The sequence below is a fragment of the Oncorhynchus kisutch genome, linkage group LG10 (assembly GCF_002021735.2).
Source record: "Oncorhynchus kisutch isolate 150728-3 linkage group LG10, Okis_V2, whole genome shotgun sequence".
In the NCBI taxonomy this organism is placed as follows: domain Eukaryota; kingdom Metazoa; phylum Chordata; class Actinopteri; order Salmoniformes; family Salmonidae; genus Oncorhynchus; species Oncorhynchus kisutch.
Genome location: NC_034183.2, coordinates 1995874 through 2019466, shown reverse-complemented (window position 1 = coordinate 2019466; position 23593 = coordinate 1995874). Strand labels below are relative to the sequence as shown.

General features: G+C 43.6%; 3 protein-coding genes across 3 annotated transcripts in view; 2 read left to right on the top strand and 1 right to left on the bottom strand.

Moving 5' to 3' along the window:
* ints14 (integrator complex subunit 14) overlaps window positions 1-4704 on the top strand; it is a 34024-nt gene extending 29320 nt beyond the window's left edge. Inside the window, exon 12 of the mRNA XM_031832880.1 lies at window positions 3335-4704. Coding sequence (XP_031688740.1) covers window positions 3335-3583 — 249 coding nt within the window. The 3' untranslated portion in view covers window positions 3584-4704. The remainder of the gene's footprint in view (window positions 1-3334) is intronic.
* On the bottom strand, window positions 4693-14512 carry hacd3 (3-hydroxyacyl-CoA dehydratase 3). The gene is made up of 11 exons (XM_031832881.1): window positions 13984-14512; window positions 11772-11814; window positions 10760-10833; window positions 10258-10422; window positions 9734-9782; window positions 8740-8850; window positions 8331-8458; window positions 6541-6653; window positions 5634-5740; window positions 5203-5334; window positions 4693-5032 (listed from the first exon to the last, which is right to left on the bottom strand). The coding sequence occupies exons 1-11, from the start codon at window positions 14065-14067 to the stop codon at window positions 4956-4958; spliced, it is 1083 nt and encodes a 360-aa protein (XP_031688741.1). The 5' UTR covers window positions 14068-14512; the 3' UTR covers window positions 4693-4955.
* Window positions 14268-23593, top strand: part of ppcdc (phosphopantothenoylcysteine decarboxylase) — a 24132-nt gene continuing 14806 nt past the window's right edge. The window contains exons 1-2 of the mRNA XM_031832882.1: window positions 14268-14537; window positions 23397-23492. Of these exons, the coding sequence (XP_031688742.1) occupies window positions 14394-14537; window positions 23397-23492 (240 nt within the window). The 5' untranslated portion in view covers window positions 14268-14393. The remainder of the gene's footprint in view (window positions 14538-23396; window positions 23493-23593) is intronic.

Below are 23593 nucleotides of genomic sequence, written 5' to 3'. Positions count from 1 at the left end.
TCATTTTCCGTTGCAAAACGTTTTACAACGTTTTGATGTTGTGCCCTAATGAACACAATCCTGGTTCTGACTGCCTATTATTATGTTCACTCTATAATGGAGGTCAACTGATCTATTCATTCTATAATGGAGGTCAACTGATCTATTCATTCTATAATGGAGGTCAACTGATCTATTCATTCTATAATGGAGGTCAACTGATCTATTCATTCTATAATGGAGGTAAACTGATCTGTTCATTCTATAATGGAGGTAAACTGATCTATTCATTCTATAATGGAGGTCAACTGATCTATTCATTCTATAATGGAGGTCAACTGATCTATTCATTCTATAATGGAGGTAAACTGATCTGTTCATTCTATAATGGAGGTAAACTGATCTGTTCATTCTATAATGGAGGTAAACGGATCTGTTCATTCTATAATGGAGGTAAACGGATCTATTCATTCTATAATGGAGGTAAACGGATCTGTTCATTCTATAATGGAGGTAAACTGATCTATTCATTCTATAATGGAGGTAAACTGATCTATTCATTCTATAATGGAGGTAAACTGATCTATTCATTCTATAATGGAGGTAACTGATCTATTCATTCTATAATGGAGGTAAACTGATCTGTTCATTCTATAATGGAGGTAAACTGATCTGTTCATTCTATAATGGAGGTAAACTGATCTGTTCATTCTATAATGGGTGTAAACGGATCTATTCATTCTATAATGGAGGTAAACTGATCTATTCATTCTATAATGGAGGTAAACTGATCTATTCATTCTATAATGGAGGTAAACTGATCTATTCATTCTATAATGGAGGTAAACTGATCTATTCATTCTATAATGGAGGTAAACGGATCTATTCATTCTATAATGGAGGTAAACTGATCTGTTCATTCTATAATGGAGGTAAACTGATCTATTCATTCTATAATGGAGGTAAACTGATCTATTCATTCTATAATGGAGGTAAACTGATCTATTCATTCTATAATGGAGGTAACTGATCTATTCATTCTATAATGGAGGTAAACTGATCTGTTCATTCTATAATGGAGGTAAACTGATCTATTCATTCTATAATGGAGGTAAACTGATCTATTCATTCTATAATGGAGGTAAACTGATCTATTCATTCTATAATGGAGGTAAACTGATCTATTCATTCTATAATGGAGGTAAACTGATCTATTCATTCTATAATGGATGTAAACTGATCTATTCATTCTACAATGGAGGTAAACTGATCTATTAATTCTATAATGGAGGTAAACTGATCTATTCATTCTATAATGGAGGTAAACGGATCTATTCATTCTATAATGGAGGTAAACTGATCTGTTCATTCTATAATGGAGGTAAACTGATCTATTCATTCTATAATGGAGGTAAACTGATCTATTCATTCTATAATGGAGGTAAACTGATCTATTCATTCTATAATGGAGGTAACTGATCTATTCATTCTATAATGGAGGTAAACTGATCTATTCATTCTATAATGGAGGTAAACTGATCTATTCATTCTATAATGGAGGTAAACTGATCTATTCATTCTATAATGGAGGTAAACTGATCTATTCATTCTATAATGGAGGTAAACTGATCTATTCATTCTATAATGGAGGTAAACTGATCTATTCATTCTATAATGGATGTAAACTGATCTATTCATTCTATAATGGAGGTAAACTGATCTATTCATTCTATAATGGAGGTAAACTGATCTATTCATTCTATAATGGAGGTAAACTGATCTGTTCATTCTATAATGGGTGTAAACTGATCTATTAATTCCTCTATATGTTGCCTATTGCTAGCAGCACCATTTCACATTCTGGGTCTGTAAATATACAGTTGAAGTCGGAGGTTTACATACATCTTAGCCAAATATATTTAAACTCAGTTTTTCACTATTCCTGACATTTAATCCTAGTAAAAATGTCCTGTCTTAGGTCAGTTAGGATCACCAGAATGATTTATTTCAGCTTTTATTTCTTTCATCACATTCCCAGTGGGTCAGAAGTTTACATACACTCAATTAGTATTTGGTAGCATTGCCTATAAATTGTTTAACGTGGGTCAAACGTTTCGGGTAGCCTTCCACAAGATTCCCACAATAGGTTGGGTGAATTTTGGCCCATTCCTCCTGACAGAGCTGGTGTAACTGAGTCAGGTTTGTAGGCCTTCTTGCTCGCACACGCTTTTTCAGTTCTGCCCACAAGTTTTCTATAGGATTGAGGTCAGGGCTTTGTGATGGCCACTCCAATACCTTGACTTTGATGCCATTTTGCCACAACTTTGGAAGTACACTTGGAAGACCCATTTGCGACCAAGACTGATGTCTTGAGATGTCTTGAGATGACTGATGTCTTGAGATATCAACATAATTGTCCGTCCTCATGATGCCATCTATTTTGTGAAGTGCACCAGTCCCTCCTGCAGCAAAGCACCCCCACAACATGATGTTGGGATGGTGTTCTTCGGCTTGCAAGCCTCCCCCATTTTTTATTTTTGTTTCATCAGACCAGAAGACATTTCTCCAAAAAGTACAATCTTTGTCCCCATGTGCAGTTGCAAACTGTCTTTTTTATGGCGGTTTTGGAGCAGTGGCTTCTACCTTGCTGAGTGGCCTTTCAGGTTATGTGGATATAGGACTTGTTTTACTGTGGATATAGATACTTTTGTACCTGTTTCCTCTAAAATCTTCACACGGTCCTTTGCTTTTGCACTTTTCGCACCAAAGTACATTCATCTCTAGGAGACAGAATGCATCTCCTTCCTGAGCGTTATGACGGCTGTGTGGTCCCATGGTGTTTATACTTGCGTACTATTGTTTGTACAGATGAACATGGTATCTTCAGGCGTTTGGAAATTGCTCCTAATGATGAACCAGACTTGTGGAGGTCTACAATTTTTTTTCTGAGGTCTTGTCTGATTTCTTTTGATTTTCCCATGATGTCAAGCAAAGAGACACTGAGTTTGAAGGTTGGTCTGGAAATACATCCACACCAACTGACGTCAATTAGCCTATCAGAAGCTTCTAAAGCCATGACATCATTTTCTGGAATTTTCCAAGCTGTTTAAAGGCACAGTCAACTTAAGTGTATGTAAACTTCTGACCCACTGGAATTGTGATACAGTGAATTAATCTGTCTGTGAAAAATGACTTGGGTCGTGCACAAAGTAGATGTCCTAACTGACTTGCCAAAACTATAGTTTGTTAACGAGAAATTTGCAGAGTGGTTGAAAAACAAGTTTTAATGTCTCCAACTGTACTTGGTGAATAAAAGTGATGTTTATTTAGTTGCGTGTTTCCATCTGCCCACCAGGAGCTGAACCGTCTGCGGAAGGCAGCGCTGGCGTTTGGTTTCTGGGAGCTGCTGAAGGGCGTGGCAGAGCTGTTAGAGAGGGAGTGTACCCTGCTGCCAGACACGGCTCACCCTGACGCAGCCTTCCAGCTATCACACGCTGCCAAGCAGCTTAAACTGGCCTCCACAGGAGACTCCCAGTACGCTGCCTTCGACCAGAACATCAACCCCATGCACACCGACTTCTCTGGGGGAGGAGCTGGCATGTAGAGGAAGGAAGACTGCTTCTGAAATGGCCCGTCCTCTCTAATGCCCAGGAAGCTCCGATTCAAGTAGAGATGTTGGCCTGTGTCCTCTCTAACGCCCAGGAAGCTCCGATTCAAGTAGAGATGTTGGCCTGTGTCCTCTCTAATGCCCAGGAAGCTCCGATTCAAGTAGAGATGTTGGCCTGTGTCCTCTCTAACGCCCAGGAAGCTCCGATTCAAGTAGAGATGTTGGCCTGTGTCCTCTCTAATGCCCAGGAAGCTCCGATTCAAGTAGAGATGTTGGCCTGTGTCCTCTCTAACTCCCAGGAAGCTCCCATTACAGCTGTAAGTGTTGTCAAAATGTTAGTTGCTCAGTGAAACTCCATATTTGGTGAGTAACTATCTTCATCTACAGCCGGTATGTAATTTCAGAAAATATGGAGAAAAACCTCTTCGGCACCTCCAAATCAGAAGTCTACAACAGCTGGCCAATGAGGCCTTTTGTATTTAGACCTAATAATGAGTAACGGCTGTATTTTGACAATTTGAATCTGAGCTTCTTGGGTTGTTAGAGAGGAGCCCCGTCATGCATCTCTAAATCCTATATATTCCTATAGGCTCTGGTCTAAAGTAGTGCACTATATAGAGAATAGGGTTCCATAGGGCTCTGGTCTAAAGTAGTGCACTATATAGAGAATAGGGTTCCATAGGGCTCTGGTCTAAAGTAGTGCACTATATAGGGAATAGGGTTCCATAGGGCTCTGGTCTAAAGTAGTGCACTATATAGAGAATAGGGTTCCATAGGGCTCTGGTCTAAAGTAGTGCACTATATAGAGAATAGGGTTCTATAGGGCTCTGGTCTAAAGTAGTGCACTATATAGAGAATAGGGTTCTATAGGGCTCTGGTCTAAAGTAGTGCACTATATAGAGAATAGGGTTCCATAGGGCTCTGGTCTAAAGTAGTGCACTATATAGAGAATAGGGTTCCATAGGGCTCTGGTCTAAAGTAGTGCACTATATAGGGAACAGGGTGCTGTTTCGGACTATTAGAATGGCACACCAACTGTTAAAAGGCTTCACGTGTTTTTGACCATATCGTTTTTATAACTTTCCTAATGAATAAATGAAAAAAAGTTTTTTTCCCAACGATTAGTATTTTTATTGATCTTACACAATTTACCCAGGAAGTGGAACTGCTCATTTTTACTCAGCATATTAATTGACGTGACAAAAACATACATCTTATGTGACTTTCCCCTGAGGACGTTTGTTAGCAGGAAAACATCATACTACAACTGGAAATGTTGAGAAAAATACTGGAATTTAGTCAACCTAGATGAGATGGGAACAGACAGGCAGCAGAGGTTGTTGGAGGTCAAAGATTTTAAAAAATGATGTCAGTTAGACTTCCTCTTCTTGGTCCGGAACCTCTTCCTCCTCTGTTTGTACAGGTGGCGGAAATTGATGAGAAGCCCTGCAAACAACAGACGATATTGTTAAGTTGATGAACACTTTAAATATGGTGTGGCCGATGTTGTTACATGTACACAGCATTTAAAGATGGACACCTCAATGTTGTCACTAATAGTAATTACCCTATAACTGCAAAGGTGGACAGTATATTGATCCATTTTCACAACTCACCGATGACCATGAGAGGTAGGTAGATATAGAGGACACAGGAGAAGCTGGCAGAGGAGCCCAGGGCCTCAGGTAGAGGGATACTGAACAGTCTGCTCTGGTCAAACACTGAGATGGACTGGACCACTGCAACCGCTGGAGAGGGGGAGAGAGAACTGCTGAGTAAATGGACTGGACCACTGGAGAGGTAGGGGGGAGAGAGAACTGTTGAGTAATGTGTTACCCAGGTATTCTGTCCATTCTTCAGGCTTCCCATTGCCTCTCTTAGTATTACTGTACACCCGTAAACTAACTCACCTTCAGCCAGCACCCCCAGAGGGTACAGCAGTGTCCCTATAAACTAACGCACCCCCAGAGGGGACAGGACTATCCCGATGGTGTCCCTGTAAACTAACGCACCCCCAGAGGGTACAGGGGTGTCCCCGTAAACTCACCTTCAGCCAGCACCCCCAGAGGGTACAGGGGTATCCAGACCGTGTACCTCAGCCAGGTGATCGTCTTCCACTCTGTGTCGATACAACCCAGCATGTAGAATGGATACCTGGGGGGAGGAATGGATTTTCATTGGGGGAAAAATGGCATCCTTCTGAAGACAAAAAGTAAAGCATACATTTTCTTTGCTGTTATTCATGAGCTACACACAGAGATCTGTGTCGGTGTTGTGGAATAAAAGAGGTTAACATCTACAGAGGAAACTGGACACATAACTCTACCATTGATCTTACGCATGGCTGAGGAAGGTTCTTGACGATCGGCCATTTTGCTTCCACAGCCATACAACACACACACACAGAGAGAGCATGAATGACCCCTTTATGTACAGTAGGCTTATAATCCCACCTAAACATCTCTATAGCACTCCAGAGGTAGAAGACAGTATATACCACCTAAACATCTCTATACCACTCCAGAGGTAGAAGACAGTATATACCACCTAAACATCTCTATACCATCTAAACATCTCTATACCACTCCAGAGGTAGAAGACAGTATATACCACCTAAACATCTCTATACCACTCGAGGTAGAAGACAGTATATACCACCTAAACATCTCTATACCACCTAAACATCGCTATACCCACCTAAACATCGCTTTACCCACCTAAAGATCTCTATAGCGCTCCAGAGGTAGAAGACAGTATATACCACCTAAACATCTCTATACCACTCGAGGTAGAAGACAGTATATACCACCTAAACATCTCTATACCACCTAAACATCGCTATACCCACCTAAACATCGCTTTACCCACCTAAAGATCTCTATAGCGCTCCAGAGGTAGAAGACAGTATATACCACCTAAACATCTCTATACCACCTAAACATCTCTTTACCCACCTAAAGATCTCTATAGCGCTCCAGAGGTAGAAGACAAAGAAGACCACTGGTTTGTTGTGCATCTCCTGCAGGCTGCCAAGGATGATGAAGAGGATGAAGTTCCTACCAATCACCTGGAGATGAAGAGCACCACAGTACACAGAAAGACGTCAACTCCACAGTACAGAGAGTCACAAACACCAGAGAGACTGACGTCAACTCCACAGTACACAGAGTCACAAACACCAGAGAGACTGACGTCAACTCCACAGAGTCACAAACACCAGAGAGACTGACGTCAACTCCACAGTCAAACACCAGACTTTGTTAACACCTAATAACAATTTTATAAATACGCCATTACAAATGTTGAGTATGATGAACGACCACAGTAAACTACCCGTGTTCCCTGATGCTGTCGAGTATGATGAACGACCACAGTAAACTACCCGTGTTCCCTGATGCTGTCAGTGTTGTAGAGTATGATGAACGACCACAGTAAACTACCTGCATTCCCTGATGCTGTCAGTGTTGTAGAGTATGATGAACGACCACAGTAAACTACCTGCGTTCCCTGATGCTGTCAGTGTTGTAGAGTATGATGAACGACCACAGTAAACTACCCGTGTTCCCTGATGCTGTAGAGTATGATGAACGACCACAGTAAACTACCTGCGTTCCCTGATGCTGTCGAGTATGATGAACGACCACAGTAAACTACCTGCGTTCCCTGATGCTGTCGAGTATGATGAACGACCACAGTAAACTACCTGTGTTCCCTGATGCTGTCAGTGTTGTAGAGTATGATGAACGACCACAGTAAACTACCTGTGTTCCCTGATGCTGTCAGTGTTGTAGAGTATGATGAACGACCACAGTAAACTACCTGCGTTCCCTGATGCTGTCGAGTATGATGAACGACCACAGTAAACTACCTGTGTTCCCTGATGCTGTCAGTGTTGTAGAGTATGATGAACGACCACAGTAAACTACCTGTGTTCCCTGATGCTGTCAGTGTTGTAGAGTATGATGAACGACCACAGTAAACTACCTGCGTTCCCTGATGCTGTCGAGTATGATGAACGACCACAGTAAACTACCTGCGTTCCCTGATGCTGTCAGTGTTGTAGAGTATGATGAACGACCACAGTAAGCTACCCGTGTTCCCTGATGCTGTCAGTGTTGTAGAGTATGATGAACGACCACAGTAAACTACCCGTGTTCCCTGATGCTGTAGAGTATGATGAACGACCACAGTAAACTACCCGTGTTCCCTGATGCTGTCAGTGTTGTAGAGTATGATGAACGACCACAGTAAACTACCCGTGTTCCCTGATGCTGTCAGTGTTGTAGAGTATGATGAACGACCACAGTAAACTACCCGTGTTCCCTGATGCTGTCAGTGTTGTAGAGTATGATGAACAACCACAGTAAACTACCCGTGTTCCCTGATGCTGTCAGTGTTGTAGAGTATGATGAACAACCACAGTAAACTACCCGTGTTCCCTGATGCTGTCAGTGTTGTAGAGTATGATGAACGACCACAGTAAACTACCCGTGTTCCCTGATGCTGTCAGTGTTGTAGAGTATGATGAACGACCACAGTAAACTACCCGTGTTCCCTGATGCTGTCAGTGTTGTAGAGTATGATGAACAACCACAGTAAACTACCCGTGTTCCCTGATGCTGTCAGTGTTGTAGAGTATGATGAACGACCACAGTAAACTACCTGCGTTCCCTGATGCTGTCAGTGTTGTAGAGTATGATGATTAGATTGAAAGTAGAGTACCTGAAAACAGACAGTACGATACCTGTATAAAAGCAGGAACCACCGCAGCCTTGACCACTCCAAACATAGCATTGAGGACTTCTACACTGGCTAATATTTGGCAGAAAAACATCACGTCGGAGATGGTGTAGAATGTGTCATAGAGAGAATCTGAAAGGGGGGGGGAAACAGTTGAAAATATATGTCATGCCATGTCCTTCACTGCCAGACAGACAACAAATGCAAACTCAGCCAGACTGGCACCCAGGCTCACACAACGTCTAACTGAAGTGATTCACCTTGTCCCAGTATAAAGAGTCAGATGGTCATGTCTAACTGAAGTGATTCACCTTGTCCCAGTATAAAGAGTCAGATGGTCATGTCTAACTGAAGTGATTCACCTTGTCCCAGTATAAAGAGTCAGATGGTCATGTCTAACTGAAGTGATTCACCTTGTCCCAGTATAAAGAGTCGGATGGTCATGTTGACGAAGATCCAGGAGAAGCCCAAGAACTGAACCAGGTTGTAGGTGAACAGAAAAGCTTTCTTCAGAGTGATGTATGCTGGGAAGAAATTCACAATATAGGTCACATGTCACATTCTCTGCCTATATTTCTTACACATAAAAATACAGTGTGTTAAACACTCCCAGTCCTCAACTTGTTAAACACTCCCAGTCCTCAACTTGTTAAATACTCCCAGTCCTCAACTTGTTAAACACTCCCAGTCCTCAACTTGTTAAACACTCCCAGTCCTCAACTTGTTAAACACTCCCAGTCCTCAACTTGTTAAACACTCCCAGTCCTCAACTTGTTAAACACTCCCAGTCCTCAACTTGTTAAACACTCCCAGTCCTCAACTTGTTAAACACTCCCAGTCCTCAACTTGTTAAACACTCCCAGTCCTCAACTTGTTAAACACTCCCAGTCCTCAACTTGTTAAACACTCCCAGTCCTCAACTTGTTAAACACTCCCAGTCCTCAACTTGTTAAACACTCCCAGTCCTCAACTTGTTAAACACTCCCAGTCCTCAACTTGTTAAACACTCCCAGTCCTCAACTTGTTAAACACTCCCAGTCCTCAACTTGTTAAACACTCCCAGTCCTCAACTTGTTAAACACTCCCAGTCCTCAACTTGTTAAACACTCCCAGTCCTCAACTTGTTAAACACTCCCAGTCCTCAACTTGTTAAATACTCCCAGTCCTCAACTTGTTAAATACTCCCAGTCCTCAACTTGTTAAATACTCCCAGTCCTCAACTTGTTAAATACTCCCAGTCCTCAACTTGTTAAATACTCACAGTCCTCAACTTGTTAAATACTCACAGTCCTCAACTTGTTAAATACTCACAGTCCTCAACTTGTTAAATACTCACAGTCCTCAACTTGTTAAATACTCACAGTCCTCAACTTGTTAAATACTCACAGTACAGTGTGTTATACTCACAGTCCTCTGACAGCCTTGACTCCATGTTCAGTCGATTCTTTTTCTCCTCCTGGAAAGTTACAACAGAATAAATACACAACGAATATATATACATTAAATGTTCTATATTACAATATTGTTATGAATCAATTATAGCATATAAATATGAAGTAATCACTGTCACAATGTGCTATGCTTGATGCTCTTCCCTCACCGCAGACACAGACAGGCAGACACAGGCAGGCAGACACAGGCAGACACAGACAGAGACAGGCAGACACAGGCAGGCAGGCAGACACAGGCAGGCAGGCAGACACAGGCAGGCAGACAGACAGGCAGACACAGACAGAGACAGGCAGACACAGACAGAGACAGGCAGACACAGGCAGGCAGACAGGCAGGCAGACAGACAGACAGGCAGACAGGCAGGCAGACAGACAGGCAGGCAGACAGACAGGCAGGCGCTGTCTCTCTCATTAATGAGCCTTATCTGCTGTAACACCATGTGTATCCTGACATCCTGAATTAGCATTACAGGACGTCACCTTCTCCCGTAGCTCCATCTCAGCATCAGACTCGTCCATCCAGCGGTCGAAGTCAGGAACCAGGAACAGAGGTTTCTTCTCCTGTAGGGTGAGTCTGTCCCACCAGCCACTCAGCTGCTTACGCACTGTGATGTTCACCTGGCGTTGGGTCGACCTGTGGCTCACCTGGAGAACACATGATAACCAACCAACCACACACACACACACACACACACACACACACACACACACACACCATCTAGTAAACACAGTCTATTATTCAGAATAGTCTAGTAAACAGTCTTATTATTCAGAATAGTCCATCTAGTAAACAGTATATTATTCAGAATAGTCTAGTTAACAGTCTGTTATTATTCAGAATAGTCTAGTAAACAGTCTTATTATTCAGAATAGTCTAGTAAACAGTCTTATTATTCAGAATAGTCTAGTAAACAGTCTTATTATTCAGAATAGTCTAGTAAACAGTCTTATTATTCAGAATAGTCCATCTAGTAAACAGTACCTCTGTCTTCACAGCATTAAGAAACGGCAGACTAAACTCATAATCATTCTGTCCTCTTGCTCCATGGCCCTGGGCTGGAAACAAAGAAACAAAATGATAATTTGTTTCTTCAAAGCCATGCTCTAATGGTAGGTGAGTGAGTCTTCAAAGCCATGCTCTAATGGTAGGTGAATGAGTCTTCAAAGCCATGCTCTAATGGTAGGTGAATGAGTCTTCAAAGCCATGCTCTCATGGTAGGTGAATGAGTCTTCAAAGCCATGCTCTCATGGTAGGTGAATGAGTCTTCAAAGCCATGCTCTCATGGTAGGTGAATGAGTCTTCAAAGCCATGCTCTCATGGTAGGTGAATGAGTCTTCAAAGCCATGCTCTCATGGTAGGTGAGTGAGTCTTCAAAGCCATGCTCTCATGGTAGGTGAGTGAGTCTTCAAAGCCATGCTCTCATGGTAGGTGAGTGAGTCTTCAAAGCCATGCTCTCATGGTAGGTGAGTGAGTCTTCAAAGCCATGCTCTCATGGTAGGTGAGTGAGTCTTCAAAGCCATGCTCTCATGGTAGGTGAGTGAGTCTTCAAAGCCATGCTCTCATGGTAGGTGAGTGAGTCTTCAAAGCCATGCTCTCATGGTAGGTGAGTGAGTCTTCAAAGCCATGCTCTCATGGTAGGTGAATGAGTCTTCAAAGCCATGCTCTCATGGTAGGTGAGTGAGTCTTCAAAGCCATGCTCTCATGGTAGGTGAATGAGTCTTCAAAGCCATGCTCTCATGGTAGGTGAATGAGTCTTCAAAGCCATGCTCTCATGGTAGGTGAATGAGTCTTCAAAGCCATGCTCTCATGGTAGGTGAATGAGTCTTCAAAGCCATGCTCTCATGGTAGGTGAATGAGTCTTCAAAGCCATGCTCTCATGGTAGGTGAATGAGTCTTCAAAGCCATGCTCTCATGGTAGGTGAATGAGTCTTCAAAGCCATGCTCTAATGGTAGGTGTCTTCTAGTTGATAATACTGTAATAAAGAATACGTACCCCTGAATTGGAGGACATTATCATGCACGCTGATGTCAAGATTCTGCAAGAGAAGAGAAGACAGTACAGACTACATTATGAGTTGCTCCTCTTTAGACTCTACCAAAGAGGATACAGACTACATCATGAGTTAATGTTGCTCCTCTTTAGACTCTACCAAAGAGGATAGAGACTACATCATGAGTTAATGTTGCTCCTCTTTAGACTCTACCAAAGAGGATAGAGACTACATCATGAGTTAATGTTGCTCCTCTTTAGACTCTACCAAAATGAAGACAGACAACTGGTTTGTGTTGTCGATGCAAATGAAAGCAGTCAGGACTCGTTATCAGCCCCTAGTCTATCTGTGAAGAGGAAGTCTCGCTATGTCAAAACACTATCTTCAAACACCATCTCCATGCACTTAAGATGTAGACCACACTGATGTTATTTACCACCTCTGAAGAAGCCTGCTAGCCACTCTGAAGAAGCCTGCTAGCCACTCTGAAGAAGCCTGCTAGCCACTCTGAAGAAGCCTGCTAGCCACTCTGAAGAAGCCTGCTAGCCACTCTGAAGAAGCCTGCTAGCCACTCTGAAGAAGCCTGCTAGCCACTCTGAAGAAGCCTGCTAGCCACTCTGAAGAAGCCTGCTAGCCACTCTGAAGAGGATAATGGATATGTCCCCGTGACTCAGTTATTATGGACACATCACAGTGACTCAGTTATTATGGACACATCACAGTGACTCAGTTATTATGGACACATCACAGTGACTCAGTTATTATGGACACATCACAGTGACTCTTATTATGGACACATCACAGCGACTCAGTTATTATGGACACATCACAGTGACTCAGTTATTATGGACACATCACAGTGACTCACAGTGACTCAGCATACAATTGTATTTATATTCTATTCTGGGGCGGTAGGGTAGTCTAGTGGTTAGAGAGTTGGGCTAGTAACCAGCAGGTAGCCTAGTGGTTAGAGCGTTGGACCAGTAACCAGCAGGTAGGTAGCCTAGTGGTTAGAGTGTTGGGCTAGTAACCAGCAGGTAGCCTAGTGGTTAGAGCGTTGGACCAGTAACCAGCAGGTAGCCTAGTGGTTAGAGCGTTGGGTCAGTAACCAGCAGGTAGCCTAGTGGTTAGAGCGTTGGGTCAGTAACCAGCAGGTAGCCTAGTGGTTAGAGCGTTGGGTCAGTAACCAGCAGGTAGCCTAGTGGTTAGAGTGTTGGGCCAGTAACCAGCAGGTAGCCTAGTGGTTAGAGTGTTGGGCTAGTAACCAGCAGGTATCCTAGTGGTTAGAGTGTTGGACTAGTAACCAGCAGGTAGCCTAGTGGTTAGAGCATTGGGCCAGTAACCAGCAGGTAGCCTAGTGGTTAGAGTGTTGGACTAGTAACCAGCAGGTAGCCTAGTGGTTAGAGCATTGGGCCAGTAACCAGCAGGTAGCCTAGTGGTTAGAGCGTTGGGCCAGTAACCAGCAGGTAGCCTAGTGGTTAGAGTGTTGGGCTAGTAACCAGCAGGTAGCCTAGTGGTTAGAGTGTTGGACTAGTAACCAGCAGGTAGCCTAGTGGTTAGAGTGTTGGACTAGTAACCAGCAGGTAGCCTAGTGGTTAGAGTGTTGGGCCAGTAACCAGCAGGTAGCCTAGTGGTTAGAGTGTAGAGGTGGCAGGTAGCTTAGTGGTAGAGTGTAGAAGTGGCAGGTAGCTTAGTGGTTAGTGTTGGACTAGTTTTTTATTTATTTTTTATTTTACCTTTATTTAACCAGGCAAGTCAGTTAAGAACATATTCTTATTTTCAATGACGGCCTGGGAACAATGGGTTAACTGCCTGTTCAGGGGCAGAACGACAGATTTGTACCTTGTCAGCTCGGGGGTTTGAACTCGCAACCTTCCGGTTACTAGTCCAACGCTCTAACCACTAGGCTACGCTGCCGCCCCAACCGAAAGTTTGCAAGATCAAATCCCTGAGTTGACAAGGTACAAATCTGTCGTTCTGCCCCTGAACAGGCAGTCCTAGGCAGTCATTGAAAATAAGAATTTGTTCTTAACTGACTTGCCTAGTTAAATAAATCAAAATTATTTTCTATAATGCAATGATAGCCTACTCAGTCACATTAGGGCTACATCCTCATGCTAAGGGTCGATTCTCAACCCAATGTGAACTTCGGAGTATAGTGTTTGTGAGCGGTGTATTTATTGCCTCTGGGTGACAGGTCCTCTCTCCACGCACCTGCGCGTCAATCAGCTCCACTCGCAGGTAGATGTCCTCATGCCGCTGAGCCCAGTAGACGTGAGGAGTCAGCGTCTGCTGCATCGCACCTGTTTAGAATATCAGCACAATTCACGAAAGCATGAAAAAAAAAACTAAAATAACATGCCGGACGATGTGTCTCTCTTGCGGAAGCGGTCGAGGAGCCAGAATATTCTATGGAACTAGCGTGCGCGCTCACGAAACGTCGTTGAGATACGTGCTCGTTCACCAGTTACTGTTGGTCACGTGGTATCAATGTTTACGGAAGCTGCATCATGCGAAGTTTATAGAGGCTAAAAGTTGGCGATATTTTGCGTATTCTTGGCAATCCGCATGCTCCTAATACCGTGTTGAAGTTGTTTTTTTGTAGTGATCGTTTTCCAGCTAACATGCAGGCGGAATCACCCGTAACGTCTCCGAAATTTGATTTGTTAGACTCGTGTGGTAAATTTCGTGTGCTGGTTGGGGTCACGGGTAGTGTGGCAGCGCTCAAAGTGCCTCTGTTGGTCTCCCAACTTCTAGAGTTACCCGGGGTAAGTAGATAGGTATCTAACTGGAATGTATTTCCTGCTAGCTATATTTGGATTCATTTGTAGTTTTATTTATGTATTATTATTGTTTTTAAATTAACTATTAATTATTATATATGCATTATATATATGTATATATATATCATATATTTTTATTTATTTATTAGAGAAATAAGAAAAAATGCTATATTATTATATATATATATAATAAATATTGCATTTATATATATATATAATAAATAATATTGCATATTTTTATATAATATATTTGGATTCATGAGTCAGCGTTACTCAAACAGGTATGGGGTCAAACGTTGCTCTCTGTGACCTGCACATGCATGATTATACCGCTGGAGGACGATGTGCACCTTGTATCAAACCAAATCTATCGCTGTATTGTCAAGAGGGGTTATTATGCCATTTAATGGAAACTGACGGGGAAATTCCATCCGCAAATAATTATTTACATATCCTAGAGGCGCAGTCACGACGTTACACTTGTAATATCAGGTCATCTCAGCATTAACGTAACAGGTTAATGCTACCACATCCGGTTTTCAGCAGAAAAGGAAGCTAGGTTGAATTAGCTCTATCCCCGAAAATCTGTTATGTAGATAGGCCTAGATAATCAACACTTCTAATAGCAGGTCATATCGAGGCCGAGCTAAATTATCAAACCCCTTACCGGCCCAATAAACTTATCAACTTCAGTTTACCTTGAAGAATATCAGAATGTCAAATTATGGACATTTGTAGAGGCACAAACAGAGGTAAATCACAGATAAGGTTCGGACATCAGCCACCCAAAAAATAATCCTCATATCTGGACTGTAACACTGCAATATAATTCATAATTCATCTATTTGTTCATGCTTTCATGTGATGGTTCTATTTTGGAGAGTGCCACTGTATAAGACAATATAACACATGTATTCTCATACCTAAGAATAGTAAACCCCCCTTTACTGGCTCAAATAGCCGACCAATCAGCCTGTTACCAACCCTTAGTAAACTTCTGGAAAAAATGGTGTTTGACCAGAAACAATGCTATTTCACAATAAACAAATTGACAACAGACTTTCAGCATGCTGATAGGGAAGAACACTCAACAAGCACAGCACTTACAAAAATGACTGATGATTGGCTGAGAGAAATTGATGACAAAAGATTGTGGGGGCTGTTTTGTTCGACTTCAGTGCAGCTTTTTACATTATTGATCATAGTCTGTTGCTGGAAAAACATTTGTGCTATGGCTTTACACCCCCTGCTATAATGTGGATAAAGAGATACCTACCAAGGAAAAAGTCCAAACTAAAAGCATTGTATTTGGGACAAATCAAACACTAAATCCTAAACCTCAACTAAATTGTGTAATGAATAATGTGGAAATTGAGCAAGTTGAGGTGACTAAACTGCTTGGAGTAACCCTGGATTGTGAACTGTCCTGGTCAAAGCATATTGATACAACAGTAGCTAAGATGGGGAGAAGTCTGTCTATAATAAAGTGCTGCTCTACCTTCTTAACAGCACTATCAACAAGGCAGGTCCTACAGGCCCTAGTTTCTGCCTTCTTAACAGCACTATCAACAAGGCAGGTCCTACAAGCCCTAGTTTCTACCTTCTTAACAACACTATCAACAAGGCAGGTCCTACAGGCCCTAGTTTCTACCTTCTTAACAACACTATCAACAAGGCAGGTCCTACAGGTCCTAGTTTCTACCTTCTTAACAACACTATCAACAAGGCAGGTCCTACAGGCCCTAGTTTATACCTTCTTAACAACACTATCAACAAGGCAGGTCCTACAGGCCCTAGTTTCTACCTTCTTAACACTATCAACAAGGCAGGTCCTACAGGCCCTAGTTTCTACCTTCTTAACACTATCAACAAGGCAGGTCCTACAGGCCCTAGTTTCTACCTTCTTAACAACACTATCAACAAGGCAGGTCCTAGAGGCCCTAGTTTCTACCTTCTTAACAACACTATCACCAAGGCAGGTCCTACAGGCCCTAGTTTCTACCTTCGTAACAACACTATCAACAAGGCAGGTCCTACAGGCCCTAGTTTCTACCTTCTTAACAACACTATCAACAAGGCAGGTCCTACAGGCCATAGTTTCTACCTTCTTAACAGCACTATCAACAAGGCAGGTCCTACAGGCCCTAGTTTCTACCTTCTTAACAACACTATCAACAAGACAGGTCCTACAGGCTCTAGTTTCTACCTTCTTAACAACACTATCAACAAGGCAGGTCCTACAGGCCCTAGTTTCTACCTTCTTAACAACACTATCAACAAGGCAGGTCCTACAGGCCCTAGTTTCTACCTTCTTAACAACACTATCAACAAGGCAGGTCCTACAGGTCCTAGTTTCTACCTTCTTAACAACACTATCAACAAGGCAGGTCCTACAGGCCCTAGTTTATACCTTCTTAACAACACTATCAACAAGGCAGGTCCTACAGGCCCTAGTTTCTACCTTCTTAACACTATCAACAAGGCAGGTCCTACAGGCCCTAGTTTCTACCTTCTTAACACTATCAACAAGGCAGGTCCTACAGGCCCTAGTTTCTACCTTCTTAACAACACTATCAACAAGGCAGGTCCTAGAGGCCCTAGTTTCTACCTTCTTAACAACACTATCACCAAGGCAGGTCCTACAGGCCCTAGTTTCTACCTTCGTAACAACACTATCAACAAGGCAGGTCCTACAGGCCCTAGTTTCTACCTTCTTAACAACACTATCAACAAGGCAGGTCCTACAGGCCCTAGTTTCTACCTTCTTAACAGCACTATCAACAAGGCAGGTCCTACAGGCCCTAGTTTCTACCTTCTTAACAGCACTATCAACAAGGCAGGTCCTACAGGCCCTAGTTTCTACCTTCTTAACAACACTATCAACAAGGCAGGTCCTACAGGCCCTAGTTTCTACCTTCTTAACAACACTATCAACAAGGCAGGTCCTACAGGCCCTAGTTTCTACCTTCTTAACAACACTATCAACAAGGCAGGTCCTACAGGCCCTAGTTTCTACCTTCTTAACAACACTATCAACAAGGCAGGTCCTACAGGCCCTAGTTTCTACCTTCTTAACAGCACTATCAACAAGGCAGGTCCAACAGGCTCTAGTTTCTACCTTCTTAACAACACTATCAACAAGGCAGGTCCTACAGGCCCTAGTTTCTACCTTCTTAACAACACTATCAACAAGGCAGGTCCTACAGGCCCTAGTTTCTACCTTCTTAACAACACTATCAACAAGGCAGGTCCTACAGGTCCTAGTTTCTACCTTCTTAACAACACTATCAACAAGGCAGGTCCTACAGGCCCTAGTTTATACCTTCTTAACAACACTATCAACAAGGCAGGTCCTACAGGCCCTAGTTTCTACCTTCTTAACACTATCAACAAGGCAGGTCCTACAGGCCCTAGTTTCTACCTTCTTAACACTATCAACAAGGCAGGTCCTACAGGCCCTAGTTTCTACCTTCTTAACAACACTATCAACAAGGCAGGTCCTAGAGGCCCTAGTTTCTACCTTCTTAACAACACTATCACCAAGGCAGGTCCTACAGGCCCTAGTTTCTACCTTCGTAACAACACTATCAACAAGGCAGGTCCTACAGGCCCTAGTTTCTACCTTCTTAACAACACTATCAACAAGGCAGGTCCTACAGGCCCTAGTTTCTACCTTCTTAACAGCACTATCAACAAGGCAGGTCCTACAGGCCCTAGTTTCTACCTTCTTAACAACACTATCAACAAGACAGGTCCTACAGGCTCTAGTTTCTACCTTCTTAACAACACTATCAACAAGGCAGGTCCTACAGGCCCTAGTTTCTACCTTCTTAACAACACTATCAACAAGGCAGGTCCTACAGGCCCTAGTTTCTACCTTCTTAACAACACTATCAACAAGGCAGGTCCTACAGGTCCTAGTTTCTACCTTCTTAACAACACTATCAACAAGGCAGGTCCTACAGGCCCTAGTTTATACCTTCTTAACAACACTATCAACAAGGCAGGTCCTACAGGCCCTAGTTTCTACCTTCTTAACACTATCAACAAGGCAGGTCCTACAGGCCCTAGTTTCTACCTTCTTAACACTATCAACAAGGCAGGTCCTACAGGCCCTAGTTTCTACCTTCTTAACAACACTATCAACAAGGCAGGTCCTAGAGGCCCTAGTTTCTACCTTCTTAACAACACTATCACCAAGGCAGGTCCTACAGGCCCTAGTTTCTACCTTCGTAACAACACTATCAACAAGGCAGGTCCTACAGGCCCTAGTTTCTACCTTCTTAACAACACTATCAACAAGGCAGGTCCTACAGGCCCTAGTTTCTACCTTCTTAACAGCACTATCAACAAGGCAGGTCCTACAGGCCCTAGTTTCTACCTTCTTAACAGCACTATCAACAAGGCAGGTCCTACAGGCCCTAGTTTCTACCTTCTTAACAACACTATCAACAAGGCAGGTCCTACAGGCCCTAGTTTCTACCTTCTTAACAACACTATCAACAAGGCAGGTCCTACAGGCCCTAGTTTCTACCTTCTTAACAACACTATCAACAAGGCAGGTCCTACAGGCCCTAGTTTCTACCTTCTTAACAACACTATCAACAAGGCAGGTCCTACAGGCCCTAGTTTCTACCTTCTTAACAGCACTATCAACAAGGCAGGTCCTACAGGCCCTAGTTTCTACCTTCTTAACAACACTATCAACAAGGCAGGTCCTACAGGCCCTAGTTTCTACCTTCTTAACAACACTATCAACAAGGCAGGTCCTACAGGCCCTAGTTTCTACCTTCTTAACAACACTATCAACAAGGCAGGTCCTACAGGCCCTAGTTTCTACCTTCTTAACAACACTATCAACAAGACAGGTCCTACAGGCCCTAGTTTCTACCTTCTTAACAACACTATCAACAAGGCAGGTCCTACAGGTCCTGGTTTCTACCTTCTTAACAACACTATCAACAAGGTAGGTCCTACAGGTCCTAGTTTCTACCTTCTTAATGACACTATCAACAAGGCAGGTCCTACAGGCCCTAGTTTCTACCTTCTTAACAGCACTATCAACAAGGCAGGTCCTACAGGTCCTGGTTTCTACCTTCTTAACAACACTATCAACAAGGTAGGTCCTACAGGTCCTAGTTTCTACCTTCTTAACAACACTATCAACAAGGCAGGTCCTACAGGCCCTAGTTTCTACCTTCTTAACAACACTATCAACAAGGCAGGTCCTACAGACCCTAGTTTCTACCTTCTTAATAACACTATCAACAAGGCAGGTCCTACAGGCCCTAGTTTCTACCTTCTTAATAACACTATCAACAAGGCAGGTCCTACAGGCTCTAGTTTCTACCTTCTTAACAACACTATCAACAAGGCAGGTCCTACAGGCCCTAGTTTCTACCTTCTTAATAACACTATCAACAAGGCAGGTCCTACAGGCCCTAGTTTCTACCTTCTTAATAACACTATCAACAAGGCAGGTCCTACAGGCTCTAGTTTCTACCTTCTTAACAACACTATCAACAAGGCAGGTCCTACAGGCCCTAGTTTCTACCTTCTTAATAACACTATCAACAAGGCAGGTCCTACAGGCTCTAGTTTCTACCTTCTTAACAACACTATCAGCAAGGCAGGTCCTACAGGCCCTAGTTTCTACCTTCTTAACAGCACTATCAACAAGGCAGGTCCTACAGGCCCTAGTTTCTACCTTCTTAACAGCACTATCAACAAGGCAGGTCCTACAGGCCCTAGTTTCTACCTTTTTAACAACACTATCAACAAGGCAGGTCCTACAGGCCCTAGTTTCTACCTTCTTAACAACACTATCAACAAGGCAGGTCCAACAGGCCCTAGTTTCTACCTTCTTAACAACACTATCAACAAGGCAGGTCATACAGGCCCTAGTTTCTACCTTCTTAACAACACTATCAACAAGGCAGGTCCTACAGGCCCTAGTTTCTACCTTCTTAACAACACTATCAACAAGGCAGGTCCTACAGGCCCTAGTTTCTACCTTCTTAACAGCACTATCATCAAGGCAGGTCCTACAGGCCCTAGTTTCTACCTTCTTAACAGCACTATCATCAAGGCAGGTCCTACAGGCCCTAGTTTCTACCTTCTTAACAACACTATCAACAAGGCAGGTCCTACAGGCCCTAGTTTCTACCTTCTTAACAGCACTATCAACAAGGCAGGTCCTACAGGCCCTAGTTTCTACCTTCTTAACAACACTATCAACAAGGCAGGTCCAACAGGCCCTAGTTTCTACCTTCTTAACAACACTATCAACAAGGCAGGTCCTACAGGCCCTAGTTTCTACCTTCTTAACAACACTATCAACAAGGCAGGTCCTACAGGCCCTAGTTTCTACCTTCTTAACAACACTATCAACAAGGCAGGTCCTACGGCCCTAGTTTCTAACTTCTTAACAACACCATCAACAAGGCAGGTCCTACAGGCCCTAGTTTCTACCTTCTTAACAACACTATCAACAAGGCATGTCCTACAGGCCCTAGTTTTGTCTCACCTGGACTACTGTTCAGTCGTGTGGTCAGGTGCCACAAAGAGGGACTTAGGAAAATTGCAATTGGCTCAGAACAGGGCAGCACGGCTGGCCCTTGGATGTATACAGAGAGCTAATATGAATAATATGCATGTCAATCTCTCTTGGCTCAAAGTGGAGGAGAGATTGACTTCATCACTACTTGTATTTATGAGAGGTATTGACATGTTGAATACACCGTAACTGATGCAGTAGTAGAATCAGATTTTTTTTAAATAGATAAAAATACACTATATTGAACAGCGGTACTCTGAAGAGACACACACAGGCACAGACAAACACGATAACATACGCACTATACGTACAGATACACATGACAAGACACGCACTACACACACATACATGTTGTATTGTAGATATGTGGTAGTAGAGTAGTGGTCTGAGGGAACACACTTAATGTATTGTAGAGTAGTGGTCTGAGGGAACACACTTAATGTATTGTAGAGTAGTGGTCTGAGGGAACACACTTAATGTATTGTAGAGTAGTGGCCTGAGGGAACACACTTAATGTATTGTAGAGTAGTGGCCTGAGGGAACACACTTAATGTATTGTAGAGTAGTGGCCTGAGGGAACACACTTAATGTATTGTAGAGTAGTGGTCTGAGGGAACACACTTAATGTATAGTAGAGTAGTGGTCTGAGGGAACACACTTAATGTATTGTAGAGTAGTGGTCTGAGGGAACACACTTAATGTATTGTAGAGTAGTGGTCTGAGGGAACACACTTAATGTATTGTAGAGTAGTGGTCTGAGGGAACACACTTAATGTATTGTAGAGTAGTGGCCTGAGGGAACACACTTAATGTATTGTAGAGTAGTGGTCTGAGGGAACACACTTAATGTATAGTAGAGTAGTGGTCTGAGGGAACACACTTAATGTGTTGTAGAGTAGTGATCACACCCTTATTTAGAAAGGTAGGGGCTAGGGGATCCTAGGGTATAGGGGCTAGGGGTTGATCCTAGGGTATAGGGGCTAGGGGTTGATCCTAGGGTATAGGAGCTAGGGGTTTATCCTAGGGTATAGGGGCTATGGGGTTGATCCTAGGGTATAGGGGCTAGGGGTTGATCCTAGGGTATAGGAGCTAGGGGTTGATCCTAGGGTATAGGGGCTAGGGGATCCTAGGGTATAGGGGCTAGGGGTTGATCCTAGGGTATAGGGGCTAGGGGTTGATCCTAGGAGACAGGGGCTAGGGGTTGATCCTAGGGTATAGGGGCTAGGGGTTGATCCTAGGGTATAGGGGCTATGGGTTTGATCCTAGGGTATAGGGGCTAGGGGTTGATCCTAGGGTATAGGAGCTAGGGGTTGATCCTAGGGTATAGGGGCTATGGGGTTGATCCTAGGGTATAGGGGCTAGGGGTTGATCCTAGGGTATAGGAGCTAGGGGTTGATCCTAGGGTATAGGGGCTAGGGGTTGATCCTAGGGTATAGGGGCTATGGGGTTGATCCTAGGGTATAGGAGCTAGGGGTTGATCCTAGGGTATAGGAGCTAGGGGTTGATCCTAGGGTATAGGGGCTAGGGGTTGATCCTAGGGTATAGGTGGTAGGGATTAGGGGTTGATCCCAGGGGAGTGGTGGTAGGGATTAGGGGTTGATCCCAGGGGAGTGGTGGTAGGGATTAGGGGTTGATCCCAGGGGAGTGGTGGTAGGGATTAGGGGTTGATCCCAGGGGAGAGATGGTTGGGATTAGGGGAGAGGTGGTTGGGATTAGGAGTTGATCCTAGGGTATAGGGATTAGGGGTTGATCCTAGGGGAGAGGTGGTTGGGATTAGGGGTTGATCCTAGGGGAGAGGTGGTTGGGATTAGGGGAGAGGTGGTTGGGATTAGGAGTTGATCCTAGGGTATAGGGATTAGGGGTTGATCACAGGGGAGAGGTGATAGGGATTAGGGGTGGATCCTAGGGGAGAGGTGGTAGGGATTAGGGGTTGATCCTAGGGGAGAGGTGGTAGGGATTAGGGGTTGATCCTAGGGGAGAGGTGGTAGGGATTAGGGGTTGATCCTAGGGGAGCGGTGGTTGGGATTAGGGGTTGATCCTAGGGTATAGGGATTAGGGGTTGATCCCAGGGGAGAGTTGGTAGGGATTAGGGGTTGATCCTAGGGGAGAGGTGGTAGGGATTAGGGGTTGATCCTAGGGGAGCGGTGGGTGGGATTAGGAGTTGATCCTAGGGGAGCGGTGGTTGGGATTAGGGGTTGATCCTAGGGGAGCGGTGGTTGGGATTAGGGGTTGGTTTGTGTTTTAAGGTTGGAATAACACCCTTATTGTGTGTGTCTTCCCGTTTGCAGGTGGATGTGCGTGTTGTCACTACAGAACACGCCAAGCACTTCTACAACCCTGCTGATGTGGCTGTCAGAGTCTACAGTGACACACATGAGTGGGAGGTTGGTTATCAAACAGAGGTCCTGTCTAGATAAGATGGAGTTTAGGTCAAATTGACATCCCAAAGTTTTTTGTTGTTGTTGCATTGTTAGCTAATCCTAAC